This window comes from Elephas maximus, chromosome 1, assembly GCF_024166365.1.
Source record: "Elephas maximus indicus isolate mEleMax1 chromosome 1, mEleMax1 primary haplotype, whole genome shotgun sequence".
Lineage (NCBI taxonomy): Eukaryota > Metazoa > Chordata > Mammalia > Proboscidea > Elephantidae > Elephas > Elephas maximus.
In genome coordinates this window covers 242,762,597-242,784,942 of record NC_064819.1, presented here as the reverse complement: position 1 = coordinate 242,784,942, position 22,346 = coordinate 242,762,597, and the positions used below count along the sequence as shown (strand labels likewise).

The 22,346-nt window shown below is 42.7% G+C and overlaps 1 protein-coding gene across 9 annotated transcripts in view; it reads left to right on the top strand.

Annotated features, from left to right (window-relative positions):
* WDR27 (WD repeat domain 27) overlaps positions 1-22,346 on the top strand; it is a 224,797-nt gene that overhangs the window by 35,410 nt on the left and 167,041 nt on the right. For all 9 annotated transcript variants that reach the window (XM_049905848.1, XM_049905818.1, XM_049905796.1 and 6 more), the window contains 7 exons: positions 5,283-5,386; positions 6,442-6,509; positions 6,788-6,909; positions 8,153-8,235; positions 11,857-11,935; positions 13,378-13,455; positions 18,305-18,402. In XM_049905848.1, the coding sequence (XP_049761805.1) occupies positions 5,283-5,386; positions 6,442-6,509; positions 6,788-6,909; positions 8,153-8,235; positions 11,857-11,935; positions 13,378-13,455; positions 18,305-18,402 (632 nt within the window). The remainder of the gene's footprint in view (positions 1-5,282; positions 5,387-6,441; positions 6,510-6,787; positions 6,910-8,152; positions 8,236-11,856; positions 11,936-13,377; positions 13,456-18,304; positions 18,403-22,346) is intronic.

The following is a 22,346-nucleotide window of genomic DNA, read 5'->3' as shown; positions in this document are numbered from 1 at the left end:
CATTCTCCACTCCTGGCTTTTCTTTCTTGGTGGTATGAGGGCCCTCTCCTCTCTGCTCCCTTCTCTGTTTTATATCTCAAAAGAGATTGACTCAAGATGCAACCTAATCCTGTAGATTGTGTTCTGACTTATTAACATAACGGCTTCTAATCCAGTGTCATTAACATCACAGAGATGGAATTTACACCACATAGGTGTAGTTCTTTTTAGGTGTAACATATGATGACAAAATGGTGGATAATCACACAATACAAGTAATTGTGGCCTAGCCAAGTTGACACACATTTTTAGGGGGCACAATTCAATCCATAACAACCAGTTAATATGACTGTTATTCAAATTTATGCACCAACCACTAATGCCAAAGATGAAGAAATCGAAGATTTTTACCACCTTCTGCAGTCTGAAATTGATCAAACATGTAATCAAGATGCATTGATAATTCCAGGTGATTGGAATGGGAAAGTTGTAAACAAGGAAGGATTGGTAGTTGGAAAATATGGCCCTGTGATAGAAACAATGCCAGGGATCGCATAATAGAATTGTGCAAGACCAATGACTTATATATTGGAAATACCTTTTATCAACAACATTAATGATGACTGTACACATGGACCTCACAGATGGAATACACAGGAATCGAATCAACTGTATCTGTGAAAAGATAATGGAAAAGCTCATTATTATCAGTCAGAAAAAGGCCAAGGGCCAACTGTGGAAGAGACTATCAGTTGTTCACGTGCAAATACAAGTTGAAGCTGAAGAAAATTAAAACAAGTCCATAAGAGCCAAAGCATGACCTTGAACATATTCCACTCGAATTTAGAGACCGTCTCAAGAATACATTTGATGCATTGAACACTAAAAACCGAAGGCCAGACAAGTTGTGGGATGACTTCAAGGGCATCATACATGAAGAAAGCAAAAAGTCATTAAAAAGAAAGTAAAGAAAGAAAAGACCAAAACTGATGTCAGGAGAGACTGAAACAAACTTGCCCTCGAACGTAGAGTAGCTAAAGAGAATGGAAGAAATAATGAAGTAAAAGAGCTGAATAGAAGATTTCAAGTTGCATCTCAAGAAGACAAAATATTACCATGAAATGTGCAAAGGCCTGGAGTTAGAAAACCAAAAAGGAAGAACACACTCGGCATTTCTCAAGACGAAAGACCTGAAGAAAAAACTCAGGCCTCAGTTGCAATGTTGAAGGATTCTTCAGGGATAATATTAAACTCAGGAAGCATCAAAAAAAGATGGAAGGAAAATACAGAATCACTTTACCAAAAAGGATTGGTCAATCTTTAATCATTTCAGGAGGTAGCATATGATGGTACTGAAGGAAGAAGTCCGATCTGCACCGAAGTCATTGGTGAAAAACAGGGTTCCAGGAATTGATGGAATATCAATTGAGGTACCTCAGCAAAGCGCTTCCTCATTTATGCCAAGAAATTTTGAAGACAGCTACCTAGCCAACCGACTAGAAGAGTTTCATATTTGTGCCCGTTCCAAAGAAAGGTGATCCAATAGAATGTGGAAGTTATCAAACAATGTAATTAACATCACATACAAGATAATTCAGAAGCAGCTGCAGCAGTTCATTGACAGGGAACTGCCAGAAATTCAAGCGTGATTCAGAAGAGAACATGGAATGAGAGATGTCATTGCTGATGTCAGATGGATCTTGACTGAAAGCAGAGAATACCAGAAAGATGTTTAGCTGTGTTTTATTGACTATGTAAAGACATTCGACTGTGTAGATCATAACAAATTATAGATAACTTTGTGAAGAATGGGAATTCCAGGACACATAATTATACTCATATGGAACCTGTATATAGACCAAGAGGCAGTCTTTCCATCAGAACAAGGGGATACTGATTGGTTTAAATCAGGAAAGGTGCATGTCAGGGTTTTATCCTTTCACCATACTTATTCAATCTGTATGCTGAGCAAATAATTTGAAAAGCTGGACAATATGAAGAACTTAGCATCAGGACTGGAGGAAGACTCATTAAAAACCTTCGATATGCAGATGACACAATTTGGCTTACTGAATGTGAAGAGGACTTGAAGCACTTATGTATGAAGATCAGTGATTACAGCCTTCAGTATGGATTATGCTTCAACACAAAGAAAACAAAAACCGTCACAACAGAACCAATAATCATCATGATAAATGGAGAAAGTACTGAAGTTGTCAAGGATTTCATTTTACTTGGATCCGTAATCAATGCCCATGGAAGCAGCAGTCATGCAATCAAACGACGTGTTGCATTGGGCAAATCTGCTGCAAAAGACCTCTTTAGAGTGTTTAAAAGCAAAGATGTCACTTTTATGACTAAGGTGCACCTGACTCAAGCCATAGTTTTTTGTCACCTCATATGCCTATGAAAGTTGTACAATGAGTAAGGAAGACCAAAGAATTGACACATTTGAATTATGGTGTTGGCAAAGAATATACCGTGAATTGCTGGGTGGAACAGTGGTTAAGATCTCTGCTGCTAATGGAAAGTCCAGCCGGTTTGGGTTTTGCCAGAACAATGAAGCCCTGGTAGTACAGTGGTTAAGAGCTTGGCTGCTAACCAAAAGATCTGCAGTTCTAATCCACCAGCTGCTCCTTAGGAAACTATGAGGCAGTTCTACTCTGTCCTATAGGGTCGCTATGAGTCAGAATCCAGTCGATGGTAGCGGGTTTGTTTTTTATTGGATTTTGCCAGAAGAACCAACAAATCTGTCTTGGAAGGAGTACAGCCAGAATGCTCCTTGGAAGTGAAGATGGTGAGACTTCATGTCATATACTTTGGACATGTTATCAGGAGGGATCAGTTCCTGGAGAAGGACATAAGGCTTGGTATAGTAGGTGGTCATCCAGAAAGACCCTCAGCAAGATGGATTGACACAGTGGCTGCAACATTGGGCTCAAACATAGCACCAGTTGTGAGGATGGCGCAGGACCAGGCAGCATTTCCTCCTGTTACACTTGAGGTTCCTGACTTAGAGCTGATTTGACTGCACCTAATAAGAACAGCAACAGTAAAGTAAATTAGTTTATTTTCAGTTTTGCTCACCAAAATCTAGGTAGATCTTTACCTCTGTAATAGGACATTTTCTTTAGAAAGAGGGAAACTGTCATAAGTCATTCTGAATTTCCTTTTTGTCCCCATCTGTGCCCTGCATTACACATTTAAAATTAACCCCAAATAAATTTATTTTTCTGTGTGCTTGATAGAAATATTAGTTATTTAACAACATAAGGAAGTCATTGTCGAACTGTGATTAAAAGAGTATATTACGATTGTTTTCTAAAACATTCACTACCCCCCGCCCCCCACCAAAAAAACAGCAACAACCTTGGAAAGAGCTAGGACCATACTTTTATGCAAGTAATATGAGCCTTCTATGTTTGCTTGTCAACCGGGCCCTCCCTCCTTGAGCTATTATTAGAAGAGCTGCTGGTATGCGTTTTTTTTTTTTTTTTACAAAAATATGGTAGTTCATCTAAAGAGTAGCCTTTCACCTACCATAGGTGATGGGACATGTTCTTTGGAGGGGATACTGGAGAGGTGTGATTGTCCTGGGTCCCCTGGCCTGGAGCGGCTGTGTCTTCTGTGTGGCAGTGTTTCCGCAGGAGCTCACCAAGGTCCAAGCACCCCTGTGAGATCTAAACTGCAGTGGGGAGGCGGGGCAGATTAGACACTTGGCATTGCTGTATGTCTGAGCACACAGACTCCTCTGTGTCTTAAAGCCATGTGTTTGGTCCACATGTGGAATGTTGTTTGGAGGATACCAAGAACGAACCCAGGGGAAGGATCTGGAGGCTATTACCTTACTCGGGTGGAAGGTCCTGGTGGTTTGCATGGGTATATAGGCAGTTGGGAGTGAGAAGATGGAAGGGCCCGGATAGAAGATGCCACTTGGAAACCAGCTGCTAAGTTGGAAAGTGTATATTTCATCTTTGTTGTTGTGGTTGTTAGGGGCCGTCCACTCAGTTCTGGCTCATTAGGGACACTTTGTACAACACAATGAAACACTGCCTGGTCCTGCGCCATCCTCACAATTGTTGCTATGTTTGAGCCCATCGTTGCAGCCACTGTGTCAGTCCATCTCGTTGAGGTCTTCCTCTTTTTCACTGACCCTCTGCTTTACAAAGCATAATGTCCTTCTCCAGAGATTGGTCCCTCCTGATAACATGTCCAAAGTACATGAGACGAAGCCTCACCATCCTTCCTTCTAGGGATGGTTGTACTTCCAAAATAGATGTGTTAGTTCTTCTGGCAGTCCATGTTATATTCAATATTCTTTGCCAACACCATAGTTGAAATGCAGATTTCATCCAGCATGACAGAATTATGCCTGTTAACTGATTTATTAATCTTTATCTTGTTTGTTAATTGAAAAAGAGGAAAAAAAAGACCTGTGTTTAAATTCCTAGTGACTTGTATGTTGGGTCAGTTAGCTCTCTTCTTTGAGTTGTGTCCTCCCCTAGCAGCTTTTTCCTGACGGTTGTTGGAAATAATGTCAGAGTCCAGGCAGTGCACTGGGCACAGTGTGACCCCTACCTCTGTAGGTCCTGTAAGTGAGGTCGGCAGTGGCCTTGTTTGCGAGCCTCAGGAAGAATGAAATTGTGCATGTCGGTGCTGTCTTCACTAGAGAGCGAGTGGATACTTACCAGTTGTCATTTACTCTGACTCGTGGCATCTCCACATGTGTCAGGGTAGAACTGTTCTCCATAGGGTTTTCAGTAGCTGACTTTTCAGAAGTAATTTGACAGGACTTTCTCTTTTTGGGTTTTCTTCCAAGGTGCCTCTGGGTGGACTCAAGCTTCTAACCTTTCAGTTAGCAGCCTAGGGTGTTAACTGTTTACACCACCCAGGGCATCCAATGCCTGCTTGTTGTTGTTGTCCACTGACTGTGACTCATGGTGATGCTGAGTGTCAGAGTAGAACTGCTCCTCAGTGTTTTCTTGGCAGTGATCTTAACAGAAGCAGATCACCAGACCTTTTCTTCTGAGGTGCCACTGGGTGAGTTCAAACTACCATCCTTTAGGTTAGCAGTTCAGTGCAACCCCAAGCAGATCCTAATATCGGCCTAGTCAAAGTGTAATCCTCAATCGTGAGGCCTGGTCATGTGCAGAAGCTAACTGAGGTGCCCTTGAGATAGCTCGCAGTGATCATGTGCTTTCCCGCGTGTGAGAAGACTGAGCCACCACGCGGAGCCGAGCGCTGTGGTCCTGAGCCTTCAGGATGGCCACCGGTGTGATTTCCCCTTTTTCTTTTAAAATTAGCCTTCCTCCTGAGAATACCAAGTGTGTGTGGATTGGAAGCTCGGATGGCTTGTTCATATTTAACTTAGCAAACTTTGAATTGGAAGCTGTTTTACTTTACAAAGGTAAGATCATAAATTCAATTCACCTAAATTTTGTGTGATTTTAATGTTTTCTTTACCTAATACAAGGGTAGGAAATGTCTTAGTGTAGAAAGCCTAATCATCCGAATTTGAGGATAGGCCACATTCAGTCATTAGAGAGACATGGTGATTGTCATCAGGAGCCTCGGTGTTGGGAGTCCACAGGATGCGTTCCCATCCACTCCTACCCTGCTGCTCCGGGGGCGTTCAGACAGCAGAGCACACACCTGAAATGGTCCTTCCTCTGCCCAGTCCTGAATGACACACTTCACTGCATCCCTTCCTCTGCCCTAACTCACCTCAGACCCTCCTGCCTCCATCCTGTGTCCCCTAACCCCTCCTCAGACAGCCTGCCTCCATCCTGTGTCCCCTAACCCCACCTCAGACAGCTTGCCTCGGTCCTGTGTCCCCTAACCCCACCTCAGACAGCCTGCCTCGCTCCTCTGTCCCCTAACCCCACCTCAGACAGCCTGCCTCACTCCTCTGTCCCCTAACCCCACCTCAGACCTGCCTGCCTCAATCCTGTGTCCCCTAACCCCACCTCAGACAGCCTGACTCCATCCTGTGTCCCCTAACCCCTCCTCAGACAGCCTGCCTCCATCCTGTGTCCGCTAACCCCACCTCAGACCCGCCCGTCCTGAGTAGACTGTGCCCTGCAGACCCTGTTCCCTTTCATGTGATGTCGACACTGACCTCTGGGTTATTTGTGCCAGAAACGCTGGCCCTGCTCACCTGTGAGAGTCCATTCCATACCCAGGCCTAGGTCCCTGGCCCCCCGTTGGCTCTGCACACCTTTCTGTCTCCTCAGCACTTGTCACGGCTTTAAGTACACACGTGTGTCTTCTCCGTGCCCGTGTCTGACTCTCCCGCTGACCTCCATGCACGAGAGCCGGCACCTGTCCCATTCCTTGTCATGTGTGCACCCCTGGGCCTGGTACCGTGTAGCTCTCACACTGAACCATGGGTGAGTGGGCAAGTGCTTTGTTCCCCCTCCCTGCATCTGAAATTGTGCTCATTTCTCTTTTCTGGAAATTAAGACTTTCTAGGCCTCAGCATTAAAGTTGCTGGATCATGTGCCATAATGAACAAAACCATAAACGAAAAGGTTAGTATAAAACATTTACTATATTTAATTTCCATAAGATGCATTTATCTATAGTTTATACTTTCTTCAGCATAGTATTATAATGATGAGCTTACTAAATGAGATTTTTTATGAACTGCACAGTACCATACAATTACGGTTACCAGTCAAATACCACTATTCATGTAAATGAAGCCGATTTAAAAATTGTATTTGTGATTAGAATTATGGGATACATTCACAGTTTTCCTTTTTGCTCAGTGCTGGTATTAATGACATCACCCTTCCAACCCTTGTAGACCTTTTGCTTGCTCACGTCCATGTTTGGAAATAAGATAGCTGTGTTGGAAATCAACCTCGCTGCTCTCGTGAGGTCTCAGCAGGGCCCTGGCATGGGGAAGGGCCTTTCTGTGTTGGCAAGGTACAGGGTCTTTTTAAGTCGGTTGTGTTTGTGTTGAGTTTCTGTGACAGTGAGTGTGTGAGTGAGTGTGCATGAGTGAGCATGTAAATGCGAGTGAGTGTGACTGATGTTCCATGTGTATGTGAGCATGTGTGAGCGAGTGTGTGAGTGAATATGCGTGCCTGAGTGTGACTGTGCACGAGATTGAGTGTGCGTGAGTGTATAAGTGAGCATGTAAGTGTGCATGTGAGTGAGCATGTAAATGTGAGTGTGCGTGTGAGTGAGCATGTAAATGTGAGTGAATGTGTGTGAGTGAGCATGTGAGCAAATGAATGTGCGTGCATGAGTGTGAGAGTGAGCGTGTGAGTGTACATAAGTGTGAGTGAGCATGTAAATGTGAGCAAGTGTTTGAATGTGTGAGAGTGAGTGCATGAGCGTGCATGACTGTATGTGAGTGTGAATGTGAGTGCAACTGTGTGAGTGTGCATGAGTGTGTGATTGAATGTCCATGAGTGTGTGAGCGTGTGTGAGTGTGAGAGTGAATAAGCATGTGTGAGTGTGCATGAGTGTGTGTGAACATGTGTGTGCATGTGTGAGCATGTGTGTGCGTGTGTGTGCATGAGTGAGCATGTAAGTGTGAGTGTCAGTTTGTGTGTGAATGTGTGTGAGTGTGACAGTGTCTGTGTTTAATTTAGAGAATTTTAGATTCTTTTTTATCTTAAGAACAAGTAATGTTTAGTAACCCCCAATTAATTTTCTATTCAGAAACCCTGGTGGCGCAGTGGTTAAGAGCTATGGCAGCTAACCAAAGGGTCAGCAGTTTGAATCTGCCAGGTGCTCCTTGGAAACTCTATGGGGCAGTTCTACTCTGTCCTATAGGGTCACTATGAGTCAGAATCGGCTCGACGGCACTGGGTTTGATTTTTTTGGTTTTATTTGAAAAAAATTATTGCTAAACCCTTGCTTCTACCTTGCTTAAAACTAAGTGGTTCATAGTTTTTTTTTAATGAGAAACACTATTTTACTTCAGGATAGGATATAGATTATAAAAAGCACTTTCATTAAAAATATAATTAAATTTTTCTTTACTTACAAGGATAAGAATAAGCTTACTAGTTATTTTTATTTCCAATATTATACATTCATATTTATATGAGCTAATCATAGTTAATCATTAGTAACTATTCTTAAAATATATATTTCATTGAAACAGCTCCGTAATATAATTGTTTGCTTTTATAGTATAGTTTTGTTTTTATTTTAGTTCCTGTGTTTTACCAACCTCTCCACTGTATTTTGGAGTTGTTGAGAAGAAAAGAACTAAGCCTGTTGGTCGAAAGCTATCTGGTTAGTATATTAGTATATTCTGGAAAATAAATGTAAGAAATTAGTTCTTTTAGTTGTTGTTATTATTAGATTTGTTATGTTGCTTTGTAAATATATTTATATCAAGATAAAAACCAATCAGTATTTATTTCTTTCCTTTGCTCCTTTATTTCTTTTGTCTGTCAAATATTTATTAAATGCCCTTTGTGGTAGGGAATATGCTAGATGTTTCTTTCCTGATGATGGATATGATTCTGCATTGTTGCTGTTGTGAGTTGCTGTTAAGTCAGCTCGGACTCATGGTGAGGTATTGTATAACAGAAGGAAATATTCCCCGGTCCTGTGCTGCCTTCACGATAGTATGTTTGAGTCCATTGTTTTGGCCGCTGTGTCAAACCATCTTATTGAGGGTTTCCCTCATTTTCACTGGCCTTCTACCAAACATGGTGCCCTTTTCTAGGAATTGGTCTTTCCTGATGATGGGTCCAAAGTAAGTGACCCCAAGCCTTGCCATTCTACTTCTAAGGAGCATTCTGGCTGTACTTCCTCGAAGACAGTCCTATCCGTTCTTTTGGCAGTCCGTGGTATATTCAGTAGTCTTTGCCAGCACTACAGTTCAAAGGCATCAATTCTCCTTTGATCTTCCTTATTCACTGTCTAGCTTTCACATGCAGATGAGGCGATTGAAAACTCCGAGACTTGGGTCAGACGCGCCTTAGTCCTCAAAGTGACGTCTGTGCTTTTGAAGACTTTAAAGAGGTCTTTCGCAGCATATTTGCCCAGTGCAATGTGTCATTTGATTTCTTGACTGCTGCTTCCATGGAAGTTGATTGTTGATCCAGGTAGAATGAATTAGTTAATAATGTCAATTTTTCCTTCCTGTGGGAGGATAGCACACCCCTTTTTGAGACCTGGAAGCTCTGCCTTGGGGACACCCCAGACCTTGCTCTGTGTGTGTCTTCATTGGCATCCTTTTTGCTGTAATAAACTGCAATCCTAAGCAAAGTGATTTCCTAAGTTCTGTGAGTCACCCAAGGAGGTCACGAGAATACCTCAGTTTGTAGCCATCAGGTCAGAAGCAAGGTGTCGTGGGTATCCCTAAGCTTGTGGCTGGCATCTGAAGTCTGGGGCCGGCTTGGCAGTCTGGAGGACGGTGCCCTTTAACCTGTGAGCTCTCACCTGGCCCTGGTGGTCAGGGTCATAGGAAGAAGTGCTGCCTGTGCAGCTGGTGTGTGAAGGAGATTTAGAGTTAGTGTTGGCCTCAGAGAAGGTGGACAGACACGACCAACCTAGGAACGGGCCTAGTTTTTGGCAGGAGGTGGGGGAATGGGTGGAGGAGAGAGAGGTCATAGGTTTGGTTTTGGACGTGCTTAAGATTGAGGCACCTTTGAGACATCAAAGTTAGAGTTCGAAAAGGCAGTTTTGATACATATGAGTCTAGAACCCAGAGGAACACATGGGACTGGAGCTGTATATTATTTAATAATTATACAGTGATCCACATTTCTGTAAGGGGTTTTCACTAGTCTGCCGTCTCTCTTACCTCAAACTCGTGAAACTCCCTCTGTCAGCTAAGCACTGACCTCTCCAGTTTATAGGCTGTTACCCTCTTCCCTTGGCTGTAGGAGCCATTCTAAGAAATTGTAGGACACACATAGTCTTAGTTATCTAGTGCTGCTATAACAGAAATACCACAGGTGGATGGCTTTAACAAAGAGATTTATTCTCTCTCAATCTAGGAGGCTAGAGGTCCAAATTCAGGGTACCAGCTCTAGGGGAAGGCATTCTCTGTTGGTCTGGGAGAAAGTCCTTGTCATCATTCTTTCCCTGGTCTAGGAGCTTTACAGTGCAGGGACCCTGGGTCCAAAGGACACACTCTGATCCTGGTGCTGCTTTCTTGATGGTATGAGGTTCCCAAGTCTCTGCGCTCACTTCTCTCTTTTATATCTCAAAGGAAATTGGCTCAAGACACTATCCAATCTTGTAGATTGAGTCATGCCTCATTAACATGACTGCCACTAATCCCACTTCATTAATGTCATAGAGGTAGAATTTATAAAACATAGGCAAATCACATCAGATGACAAAATGGTGGACAGTCACACAATACTGGGAATCATGGCCTAGCCAAGTTGACACACATTTTTGGGGGACGCAATTCAATCCATGACACACGTCTTAGAACAGCTTCCAGGATCTTTCTCAGCCTTGCTCTGCCGTCGCCTCAGACAGCCTAGACTCACTGGGTTGATCAGCATGGACGGCTCGGGCAGCCCAGAGCTCTCTGGTCTCCACTCCCCCTGCCTGCTCTGTTGCTTCTGCAGGGAACGGCCTTTCCACCTCCTGTCCTCATTAAACGAACGAGACTTCTGATATCCTAACAACAACAAACAAGAAAACAAATCATTTCTGACTCACTGTGACCCCACGTGTTCATAACAGAGCTTTGCACCATAGGGTTTTCACGGCTGTGACCTGTTATAAGCAGACCACCAGGACTTTCTTACAAAGCTCTGCTGGGTAGGTTTGAGCCTCTAGCCTTTCGGTTAGCAGTTCAGTTTGTTAACTGTGTCACCAGGGACTCCTTTTGATGCCTTAAGGAAGTATTGATAATTGGTTTTTAAAAATCACTCTGAAATTGCAAAATAAACATGCAGCAGAGAAGACACACTCCTACACAGTATACAGGACAGTAGTATACACCTGCCCGCGCAGTGTACAGGACAGTCGTATACACCTGCCCGCGCAGTGTACAGGACAGTCGTATACACCTGCCCGCGCAGTGTACAGGACAGTCGTATACACCTGCCCATACAGTATACAGGACAGTTGTATACACATGTCTGTGCAGCACACAGGACAGTCGTACACACACGGCCGTGCAGCATACAGGACAGTCGTATGTATACACATGCCCATACAGCGTACAGGACAGTTGTATACACACCCCCGCGCAGTATACAGGATAGAGGCATACTGGTGTTGGCGAAGAATGTTGAATATACCATGGAGTGCCAAAAGAACGAACAAATCTCTCTTGGAAGTACAACCAGAATGCTCCTTAGAAGCAAGGTTGGCGACATCAACCCCTGGAGAAGGACATCATGCTTAGTAAAGGAGAGGGTCTGCGAAGAAGAGGAAGACTCTCAACGAGATGGATTGACACAGTGGCTGCAACAATGGGCTCAAGCATAGCAACAATTGTGAGCATGGCGCAGAACTGGGCAGTGTCTCGTTCTGTTGCACGTAGGGTCGCTATGAGTCAGAACTGACTTGATGGCACCTAACAACAACAATAATATTGTATGCATTCTTTTGTGATTTGCTTTGGCAATCTTTCTGGAATAGTAGAGCCTCTATCCAGCCATGTGTATAAGATTTAATGTTTTAGCTAATAATTATTTGAAATACAGTTTGAACATATTACAATCTAGTGTAATTTAAAGACTAAGAGAAACGTTTTTGTTTTCACACTTTCAGCACATTTCCCCTTCTTTTGCTAATGTTGGTTGGTCTGACTTCAGGCACAGAACCTCTTACATGTATAAAACCATTCTGTGTATAAGAAACTGTGTTGTTTTCATGTCCACGACGGAACTGCAGCCTTCAGTTTAGCTTCTTCTTTGAAATCACTTTGTGCAGCTGCCCGGAGTTCTGTCCAGGACCAGCCACTGGTCTTCCACAGTAAAGTCAGGTCATCCGGCTACGCCTCCGCTCCTCAGTGAGTGAAACTTCTTGTTAGTAAAATTGTTGCAGTGAGATTCCTGCTGATATGATCTTAGAAATGATGACATCTGAAAAATATTTTCATGCAAATTAACACATCCCTTCAGTTGAGCCGACCCATGACAGGGACTAACTTAGATACCCTCTGTTGAAACAGGCAGAAACGTGTGTCTCCAGTGCCTGGCTGTGTGGAGCCCAGCTGTGGGGCCCAGTGCTTAGAATAGTCAGGGGTGCCACACATGCTTAGTAGGGCCACCTGACTTTGGGGGATGTGCCCCCTGCTGGAGGCAGGGGCAGGTGGGGGAGGAAGGGAAGGGGCAGGTGGGGGAGGGAGGGAAGGGGCAGGTGGGGGAGACGGGAGGGGGACAGACAGGTGGGGGGAAGGTAGGGGGCCAGCAGGGGTCAGGTGGGAGTCAGATGGGGAGGGCGCAGGTGGGGTGCAGATGAGGGTCAGGTGGGGGAAGATGGGGAGGCTGCAGGTGAGGGTCAGGTGGGGGCCTGTGGGGGTCAGGCGGGGGCAGGTGGGGAGGGTGCAGGTGAGGGTTGGGGAGGCAGGTGGGGAGGCCCCTGAAGCCACTCGTTGGCCCCTTGGCTGTCTGCCTCCCCCAGGACAGATGGCCTAGAAGTGCCGGCCCAAGGCAGATCACGGGGTGCATTCCACAGCTGGTAGAATAGTCCACGAGGGGGCAGAGGGATCTGAGTGTGGCCCAGCCAGGAGACAGAGCTTAGGAGACCTTTCCCAGTGGTGTCCCAGGGAGTGAGGGACTGATAAGCTAAGCTCTCTAGGTCCTTGTTTCTTCATCTGAGAAATGGGGCCTGGTTCAAGGTGCTTGTTTATTATCTTCCATGTTTAACATCCTAAGTGCGCTAAAAGCAGAGTTCAGTGTGACTTCCCAGCGCATTTCACCTGTTTCTGAATGGATTTTTAGTATGGGATCCCTAAGCGGGACTTAACTTCTGCTATGATTGCAGACATCTCTTCTCTAAAAGGAAGTGAGGTCGTAAGACTCCTATTTGGTTCTCAACTTAAGGGGTGTTCTGACTTCGGGAGCAGTTTTTCTATTTATAAATTTTTCACACAGATTTCACGAGATTTGGTTGACAGATAATTTACAATGGGATCTTTGCAAAAATGATTATTATCTTAGGTTTTCCTAGTAACCCACAATTTGTATGTAAATACTACAGTATTCTCCAGGATTTTTACATGCAAATGCACTTTATTTTCCAGCATTGAGATAGTCCATGTGTGTGTATAATTAGAAAAATAGTCGCTAAACTCAAAACTAATGTAATTAAACATTCAGTTTATTATTCTTTGGGGGCAGGGAAAACATTTGTGTATTTTTATTTATACGTTAACTTTAAAATGTAAGTCTCTTTAAGAAACTTAGAATTTGTAATCTTTGAGAATGATATGAGTTTTCTTTCTAACAGTGTAACTATGTTTTCACCAAAGACTAATATTAAAAGTGATGGTAAAAGATCTTCAAAATGCAAGAACGGTTACAAATGGTATGTAATCTCATTTGTGCATTAGAAGTAAATTTGAAATAATTTTTGGAGACCTTTTTAATACTTTGATTTTTTTCAAACAGCTATAAGACCTTATTTGTACGTGTGTGTATATATATATGTATATATACTCACATACGTATCTATATGATTTTCATATATATCCTTTCAGTCAATTTAATTCTATCATGCTGATTTTTTTTCAGACACACTGCTATTTTTACCACCTTAATAACTGTGGAATTTTTAATTTTTTGGTGAAATTTAGTTTTAGAAAATGTTGCTGTTGTTAGTTAGGTGCCATTGAGTCGGTTCCTACTCATAGCGAACTTATGTACCACAGATCAAAACACTACCCAGTCCTGCGCCATCCTAACAATCTTTGTTATGCTTGAGCCCATTGTTGCAGCCACTGTGTCAATCCATTTCGTTGAGGGTCTTCCTCCTCTTCGCTGACCCTCTACTTTACCAAGCGTGATGTCCTTCTCCAGGGACTGGTCCCTCCTGACAACATGTCCAAAGTATGTAAGATGCAGTCTTGCCATCCTTGCTTCTAAGGTGTATTCTGGTCGTACTTCTTCCAAGACAGATTTGTTCGTTCTTATGCCAGTCCATAGTATATTCAATATTCTTCACCAATACCACAATTCAAAGGTGTCAGTTCTTCTTGGCCTTCCTTGTTCATTGTCCAGCTTTCACATGCATATGATGCAATTGTAAATACCATGGCTTGGGTCAGGTGCACCTTAATCTTCAAGGTGACATCTTTGCTTTTCAACACTTTAAAGAGGTCCTTTGCAGCACATTTGCCCAATGCAATGTGCCTTTTGATTTCTTGACTGCTGCTTCCATGGCTGTTGATTTTGGATCCAAGTAAAATGAAATCCTTGACAACTTCAATCTTTTCTCCGTTTATCATGATGTTGCTTATTGGTCCAGTTGTGAGGATTTTTGTTTTCTTTATGTTGAGGTGTAATCCATACTGAAGGCTCTGTGGTCTTTGATCTTCATTAGTAACTGCTTCAAGTCCTCTTCATTTTCAGCAAGCAAGATGGTTGTGTCATCTGCATAACGCAGGTTGTTAACGAGTCTTCCTCCAATCCTGATGCCCTGTTCTTCATATAGTCCAGCTTCTCGGATTATTTGCTCAGCATACAGTTTGAACAGGCATGGTGAAAATATACAACCCTGGCCCACACCTTTTCTGACTTTAAACCACTCAGTATCCCCTTGTTCTGTCTGAACGACAGCCTCTGGATCTATGTTCAGGTTCCTCATGAGCACAATTAAGTGTTCTGGAATTTCCCATTCTTCGCAATGTTACCCATAATTTGTTATGATCCACACAGTCAAATGCCTTTGCATAGTCAATAAAACACAGGTAAACATCCTTCTGGTATTCTCTGCTTTCAGTCAGGATCCATCTGACATCAGCAATGATATCCCTGGTTCCATGTCCTCTTCTGAAAATGGCCTGAATTTCTGACAGTTCCCTGTTGATATACTGCAGCCATTTTTGAAGGATCTTCAGCAAAATTTTGCTTGCCTGTGATATTAATGATATTGGTCAGTAATTTCTGCATTTGGTTGGATCATCTTTCTTGGGAATAGGCATAAATATGGATCTCTTCCAGTCAGTTGACCAAGTAGCTGTCTTCCATATTTCTTGGCATAGATGAGTGAGCACCTCCAGTGCTGCATCCATTTGTTGAAATATCTCAGCTGGTATTCTGTCAATCCCTGGAGATCGATTCTGTTAATGCTGGAGATAAATGAAAAGAAAACATTGTAGCTAATGATTATTCTTAAGCTGCTTTGATAATAAGTGAATAGAAAACTTGAGCCCTTGCAATGCTAAGTGCTGATCTTGACTGGTTCTGGCTGACTCATTCCTTGGGAAGGGCTTCCTCTGTCAGGCATTGGAGCTGGGCTTTGGGGCTGGTCTTTGAGCAGGATATTGGGGCTGTGTGTGGGGGTGGGTGATGGAGCTGGGTGTTGGGGCTGGATGTTGGGGTTGGGTGTTGGGGCTGTGCTTTGGGGATATGCATTGGCACTGGGTGTTGGCGATGAATGTTAGAGATGGACATTGGGGCTTGGTTCCTGATTCTGGCTCCATGGCTGTCTTGGAGCCTCTGGACAAGTCTTGTAAACTCCTGTTCACACTTGGAGGACCCGGGGAGGGGCCTCTTGGGCTCCTTCTAGCTCTGGACCTTAAAGATCACATCATCTAAAAAAAGATGTGGGCTACAGTGTTTAAAACGTTGTTTGTTTTAATATGCATCACAAGTACATGTGGAAAATCACCAGATCAGCAAAGGTGCTCACTGGACTCTGGTTTATCCACTTTTATTGATGCTTTTCTGTAGCCTCTTGCCCTCCACTCTGGCATGGGGTTGGTGTTGGGCCTGGCCACCAGTGGCCCTAGCCCTCTGGTGGGGTTCATGTAGGCGTGTCACTTCTTCTTACCATTGCGCTGGGTTCTCAGCACCAGTTCCTTCATTTTTCAGCTCTCCTCAGTTTCTTTTAGAAACTGGGGCTGTGGGTACTTTGATAATAAATATGAGCCATTTGCAGATTATTTGAGTAAACGATCATGAATTTAGAGACCATCTCAAGAATAGGTTTGATGCATCAAACAGTAATGACCGAAGACCAGACAAGTTTTAGAATGACATCAAGGACATCATACATGAAGAAAGCAAGAAGTCATTAAAAAGACAGAAAAGAAAGAAAACACCAAAATGGATGTCAGAAGAGACTCTGAAACTTGCTCTTGAACGTCGAGTAGCTAAAGCAAAACAAAGAAATAATGAAGTAAAAGAGCTGAACAGAAGATTTCAAATGGCAGCTCAGGAAAACAAAGTAAAGTATTATGATGACACATGCAAAGACCTGGAGACAGAAAACCAAAAAGGAAGAACACACTTGACATTTTTCAAGCTGAGAGAACTGAAGAAGAAATTCAAGCCTCAAGTTGCAGTATTGAAGGATTCTATGGGGAAGCATCAAAAGAAGATTGAAGGGGTACATAGAGTCACTATACCCAAAATAATTGGTCTATGATCATCCATTTCAGGAAATAGCATACGATCAGGAACCGATGGCACTGAAGAAAGAAGTCCAGGCTGCACTGAAGGCATTGGTGAAAAATAAGGCTCCAGGAATTGACAGAGTATCAATTGAGATGTTTAAACAAATGGATGTAGCACTCAAAGAGCTCACTCGTCTATGCCAAGATGTATGTAAAAATTATTGAACAATATTAATATCACACGCAAGTAAAATTTTGCTGAAGATCATTCAAAAGTGGCTGCTGCAGTATGTCAAGAGGGAAATGCCAGAAATTCAAGAGGTTTCAGAAGAGGACGTGGAACCAGCGATATCATTGCTGATGTCACATGGATCCTGGCTGAAAGCAGAGAATACCAAAAGGATGTTTACCTGTGTTTTATTGACCATGCAAAGGCACTTGACTGTGTGGATCATAACAAACTATGGGTAACATTGAGAAGAATGGGAACTCCAGAACACATAATTGTGCTCATGAGGAACCTTTCCATAGATCAAGAGGCAGTTGTTCAGACAGAACAAGGAGATACTGCTTGGTTTAAAGTCAGGAAATGTGTGTGTCAGGGTTGTATACTTTCACCATACCTATTCAATCTGTATGCTGAGTAAATAATCCAAGAAGCTGGACTATATGAAGAAGAATGGGGTGTCAGAATTGGAGGCAGACTCATTAACAACCTGTGATATGCAGATGACACAACCGTGATTGCTGAAAGTGAAGGGGACTTGAAGCATTTACTGGTGAAGATCAGAGACCATAGTCTTCAGTATGGATTACACCTTAACATAAAGAGAAAAAAATCTTCACAACTGGACCAATGAGCAACACCATGATAAACAGAGAAAAGATTGAAGTTGTCAAGGATTTCATTTTACTTGGATCCCCAGTCAACACTCATGGAAGCAGCAGTTAAGAAATCAAAAGATGCATTGTATTGGGCAAATGTGCTGCAAAGAACCTTTTTAAAGTTCTGAAAAGCAAAGATGCCGCCTTGAAGTCTAAGGTATATCTGACCTAAGCTGTGGTATTTTCATTCGCATCCTGTGCATGTGAAAGCTGGACAATGAATAAGGAATGATCGAAGAAGAATTGTGGTGTGGAAGAATATTGAATATACCATGGACTGCCAAATCTGCCTTGGAAGTACAACCAGAATGCTTCTTAGAAGCAAGGATGGCGAGACTATGTCTCACATACTTTGGACGTGTTGTCAGGAGGGACCAGTCCCTGGAGAAAGACATCATGCTTGGTAAAGGAGAGGGTCGACGAAGAGGAGGGAGACCCTTAATGAGATGGATTGACATGGTGGCTGCAACAATGGGCTCAAGCATAACAATAATTGTGAGGATGGTGCTGGGCAGTGTTCTGTTGTAAACAGGGTCACTGTGAGTCGAAACTGACTCGACGGCACCTAACAACAACATCAGAACATCCTGATAGCCACCCATAAAGAGTATGGAACTTGCAGGTAAAACATATTTTCTCTTGGTAAGACTCCTGTACAAATTTTCATAGTATTCCTCTCAGTTTATGTTAGACATGATAAATCTTTACCGTTTTATGTTTAAAATATGTGAGTGTTTTCACAATATGGAATGAAGTCTGTTTTGAAGAGTTATTCCATGGCTGTAAGGTAAGGTTTTCATTAGATGTACATATATGTATTCACATTTAATGGAATAGAATGATGCATGTAAATAGGGGAAATCCACTTCATTTTTAGTCCAGTGTCACATCAGAGCCTCTCCTGACTTTTATCATTTGTGATATTCCTTAAAGCAAAGAATATCCTCTGGAGAGTACCCTGCCAGGCCGCCTTCGAGAGCAGGTTGCTGTGGCTGAGGCTCCAACCATGGTGTGCTGCCTGCAGTATTCAGGTACACTGCCCCCCAGGACTGGGTTGTTCATTTGTGAGGGTCTTTTTGTCTGTCCATGATTCTAATGCAAATATGTGTTATCTCTTGGTTACTTGAATCTATGACATTGTTTGAGTCTAGGTTAATGGGAATTGTTCTAGAACATTCCCTCTTGGGCTTGCTTGCTCATGGCCACCCAGGGACACCAGCTATAAACTGGCTTACCTCTGCTCCCAAGTAGGCCTAGAGTTGGCTGACCATGGAAGGTGGCTGGAGGATGGAAGACTCTAGCAGGACAGCCCAGGTCCCTTGGGAGGCCTGCGGTCTGCTCACCGGCAGGTGATGTCCTATCACATTTGCACTGGCCCTTCTGGGTGACTTTGCAAAGGCAGTCTCTTGTGGGGCTGGCCTCTCCTCCTTATGTGGCAGACACTCCCTTCTCAAGTGTATGTAGTACGTTTGCCAGACTTCTTTCCTGAGTAATGCATGAAGAAGCTTGGGCTGTTGTAATGGCGTCCTCTGTTCTCTCCTGAGTAGTTTCACACCTGGAGCTTTTCTTTCAGAAGTGAACCTGCATTCTGGTTCCTACACCGAGTTGCCAATGGAACGTGGCCTTGCTTTAACCCAGGGCTGCCTGTGGCCAGTACCTGTCACCTCTGGCCTTCTCTCACTCCTAGAATATCTCACATGGATCACCTAAAGATGATCATTACTTACAACCCTGCTTAATGCGCTTCATTTTTGTATAATTCTATCTATATAATTCCGTAAAACTTTTAGAATAATTTTTGGAAATTAGATATGTAGTATTATCATTTAAGTAAATATCTTTTCAATAGGCTTCCTTTTTATAGATTAGTATATGTGTTCGCTGTTATAGATCCTCAAGTTTGAATATTACAGTTTACGTCTGTGATTTATTTTTACTGTATGTTAGGGAAATGTTTGGAATGTAATGGCTAAGCTGAACATGCCTCTTAAAAAGTCTGCTGCTAAGGTAGGGCCAAGACAGCAGAGTAGTCAGACACTTCCGGTGATCCCTCTTACAACAAAGACCTGAAAAAACAAGTGAAATGATTATATATATGACAAGCTAGGAGCCCTGAACATCAACGGCAAAGTTAGAAAACGGACTGAGCAGCAGGGGGAGGGAGAGACGGTTTAGAAGTGGCGAGGAGTTGCTGGACCTGAATCACTGGGAACCCTGAGCACCATTCCCTAGAGCAACTGCGGCGGGGCTGGTGGTAGTGTTCCAAATGTGGTTTCCTCAGGGAGAGGCAGCGAGCCTCACAGTCTACTCACACCTCCGGAACCAGAGAAGAACAGTGTTCTGGACAAAAGCTAAGTACTTGCATATATTTTACTGCACCCCTAGCCCCCAAGCTGGCTTTAGTGGTTGTCGATTTCCCTAGGCCTGACATAGGTCCTGCTGCATGCCCTGAGCCATTCTCCCGGCCTTGGAGAAGGACTGAATTAACAATTGGGGGAAAAGAAAATCTGCCATCTACACTAACCAGGGGAGCTTAGGACAGAAGCGGCTCCTGTCCAGGCATAAACTGTCTGGGGACTTTGAATGCCTTTCACCCTGCATGGACCTCTGTGGGCCCGTTTCAGGAGAATAGGCCCTTGTTGGCAGACTGCATCTGTTTCAGCTGTGTGGTGGAGAGGTATGTGATGTCTGACACCACTTTGCCTATTATACAGAGTCCTCACCTACCCACATCAGGGGTCTAAGGACTGGCAGCTCCACTCATGTCACCTAGCCACCTGTGACAGGGGTCTAAGGATAAGTGGTACCTCCCAATCCTTAAAACTAAAAGCATCCGGTGCCCGTGGTCTGGCTGGAGAATCCAACCACCTGTGTGCTCTAGGGAACAAGGGTGCACTTTACTCAGAGACACTTGGGGGACAGCTGTCAGCCCTCTGCTTTGTTCAGAGTGTGACCCCCTGCTGCAACCAGATAACTGTACCTACACCAATCACCCCTGCCCCTCTAAGACTGTAGGACAGAGCCTGTACCACACACTTGTTAACCAACTACCTGGATACCTGAGCTGAATCCATACAAGAAAAGTGAATGGACTCCTAGGCTCTTTTACCTGGTAACAGCTCTAGCCATCTGGTGACAGGGCATTAGAGCTTCAAAGGTGAAAATAATCAAGATACCTCACTCAAGCAGCCTATTTGGGCATATCAAGACAAAACAAAGCAAGAAGCTAGGATACAGTAAGCAAACATAAAATAAACTAATACAATAACTCATAGATAGCTTGAACACAACAGTCAATATCAAATCACATAAAGAAGCAGACCATGATTGCTTCAACAGGCTCTGAAAATAAATAATCGAGGAATCTTCTGGTTAATGGTGATCTTCTTGGAATTACCAGATTTAGAATACAAAAGATTAATATACAGAACTCTTCAAAACATCAGGAATGAGATCAGGCAAAGCACAGAACCAGCCAAGGAACTCACAGATAAAGTAGTTGAAGAACTTAAAAAGGTTATTCAAGGACATAATGAAAAATTTAATAAGCTGCAAGAATCCATAGAGATAGCAATCAGAGATTCAGAAGGTTAACAATAAAATTACAGAATTAGACAACTCAGTAGAAACTCAGAGGAGCAGAATTGAGGAAATGGAAGGCAGAAGCGAGATTGAAGATAAAAACACTTGGCACCAATATATCTGAAGAAAAATCAGATAAAAGAATTAAAAAAAAAATGGAAGAAACCCTAAGAATTGTGTGGGACTTTATCAAGAGAAATAACCTACAAGTGATTGGATTACCAGAACCGGGAGGTATAACAGAAAATACAGACAGAATTGTTGAAGATTTGTCGGCAGAAAACTTCCTTGATATCGTGAAAGATGAGAGGATATCTATCCAAGATGCTCATTGGACCCCACATAAGGTAGATCTCAAAAGAAAGTCACCAAGACACGTTGTAAACAAACTTGCCAAAACCAAAGATAAAGAATTTTAAGAGCGGCTAGGGATAAACGAAAAGTCATTACAAAGGAGAGTCAATAATAAGCTCTAACTACTCAGCAGAAACCATGCAGGCAAGAAGGCACTGGGATGACTTATATAAAGCATTGAAGGGAAAAAATTATCAGCCAAGAATCATACCAGCAAAACCGTCTCTCAATATGAAGGCGAAATTAGGACATTTTCCAATAAACAGAAGTTTACGGAATTTGTAAAAACAAAACCAATACTATGAATACTAAAGGGATTTCTCTGGTTATAAAAGCAATAGTATCAGATATCAACCTAAGACTAGAACACAAGACAGAGCAACCAGATATCAACTCAGAGAAATCACAAAATAAATCAAGAGAAGAAACGCTCAAAACAGGGGAACAGTGATGTCATTATGTAAAAGAATAAAGAGGGACTAAGAAATGTAGTCATAGATCTTCCATATGGAGAAGAAGTCAAGGTGATATAAAGAAATAAAAGTTTGGTTTAAATGTAGAAAAATAGGGGTAAATATTAAGGTAACCACAAAGGAGACTAACAATCCTACTCATCAAAAGAAAATACAAGAAAAAATACAAAGACAGCAACAAAAGAAACCGTGAGGCACCAGAAGAAGGCAAATAATAAAAATTAGAGCAGAATTAAATGAAATAAAAAAAAAGTATGAAATAGAGAACAGAAAAACAATTGAAAGTGTTAACGAGACCAAAAGTTGGTTCTTTGAAATAATTAACAAAATTGATAAACTATTGGCCAGACAGACAAAAGAAAAACAATAAATAAGAAATGAGATGGGCGATATCACAACAGACCCAACTGAAATTAAAAGAATCATATCAGATTACTATGAAAAAGTATACTCTAACGAATTTGAAAACCTAGAAGAAATGGATAAATTTCTAGAAACACACTACCTACCTAAACTAACACAAACAGAGATAGAACAACTAAATAGACCCATAACAAAAGAAGAGA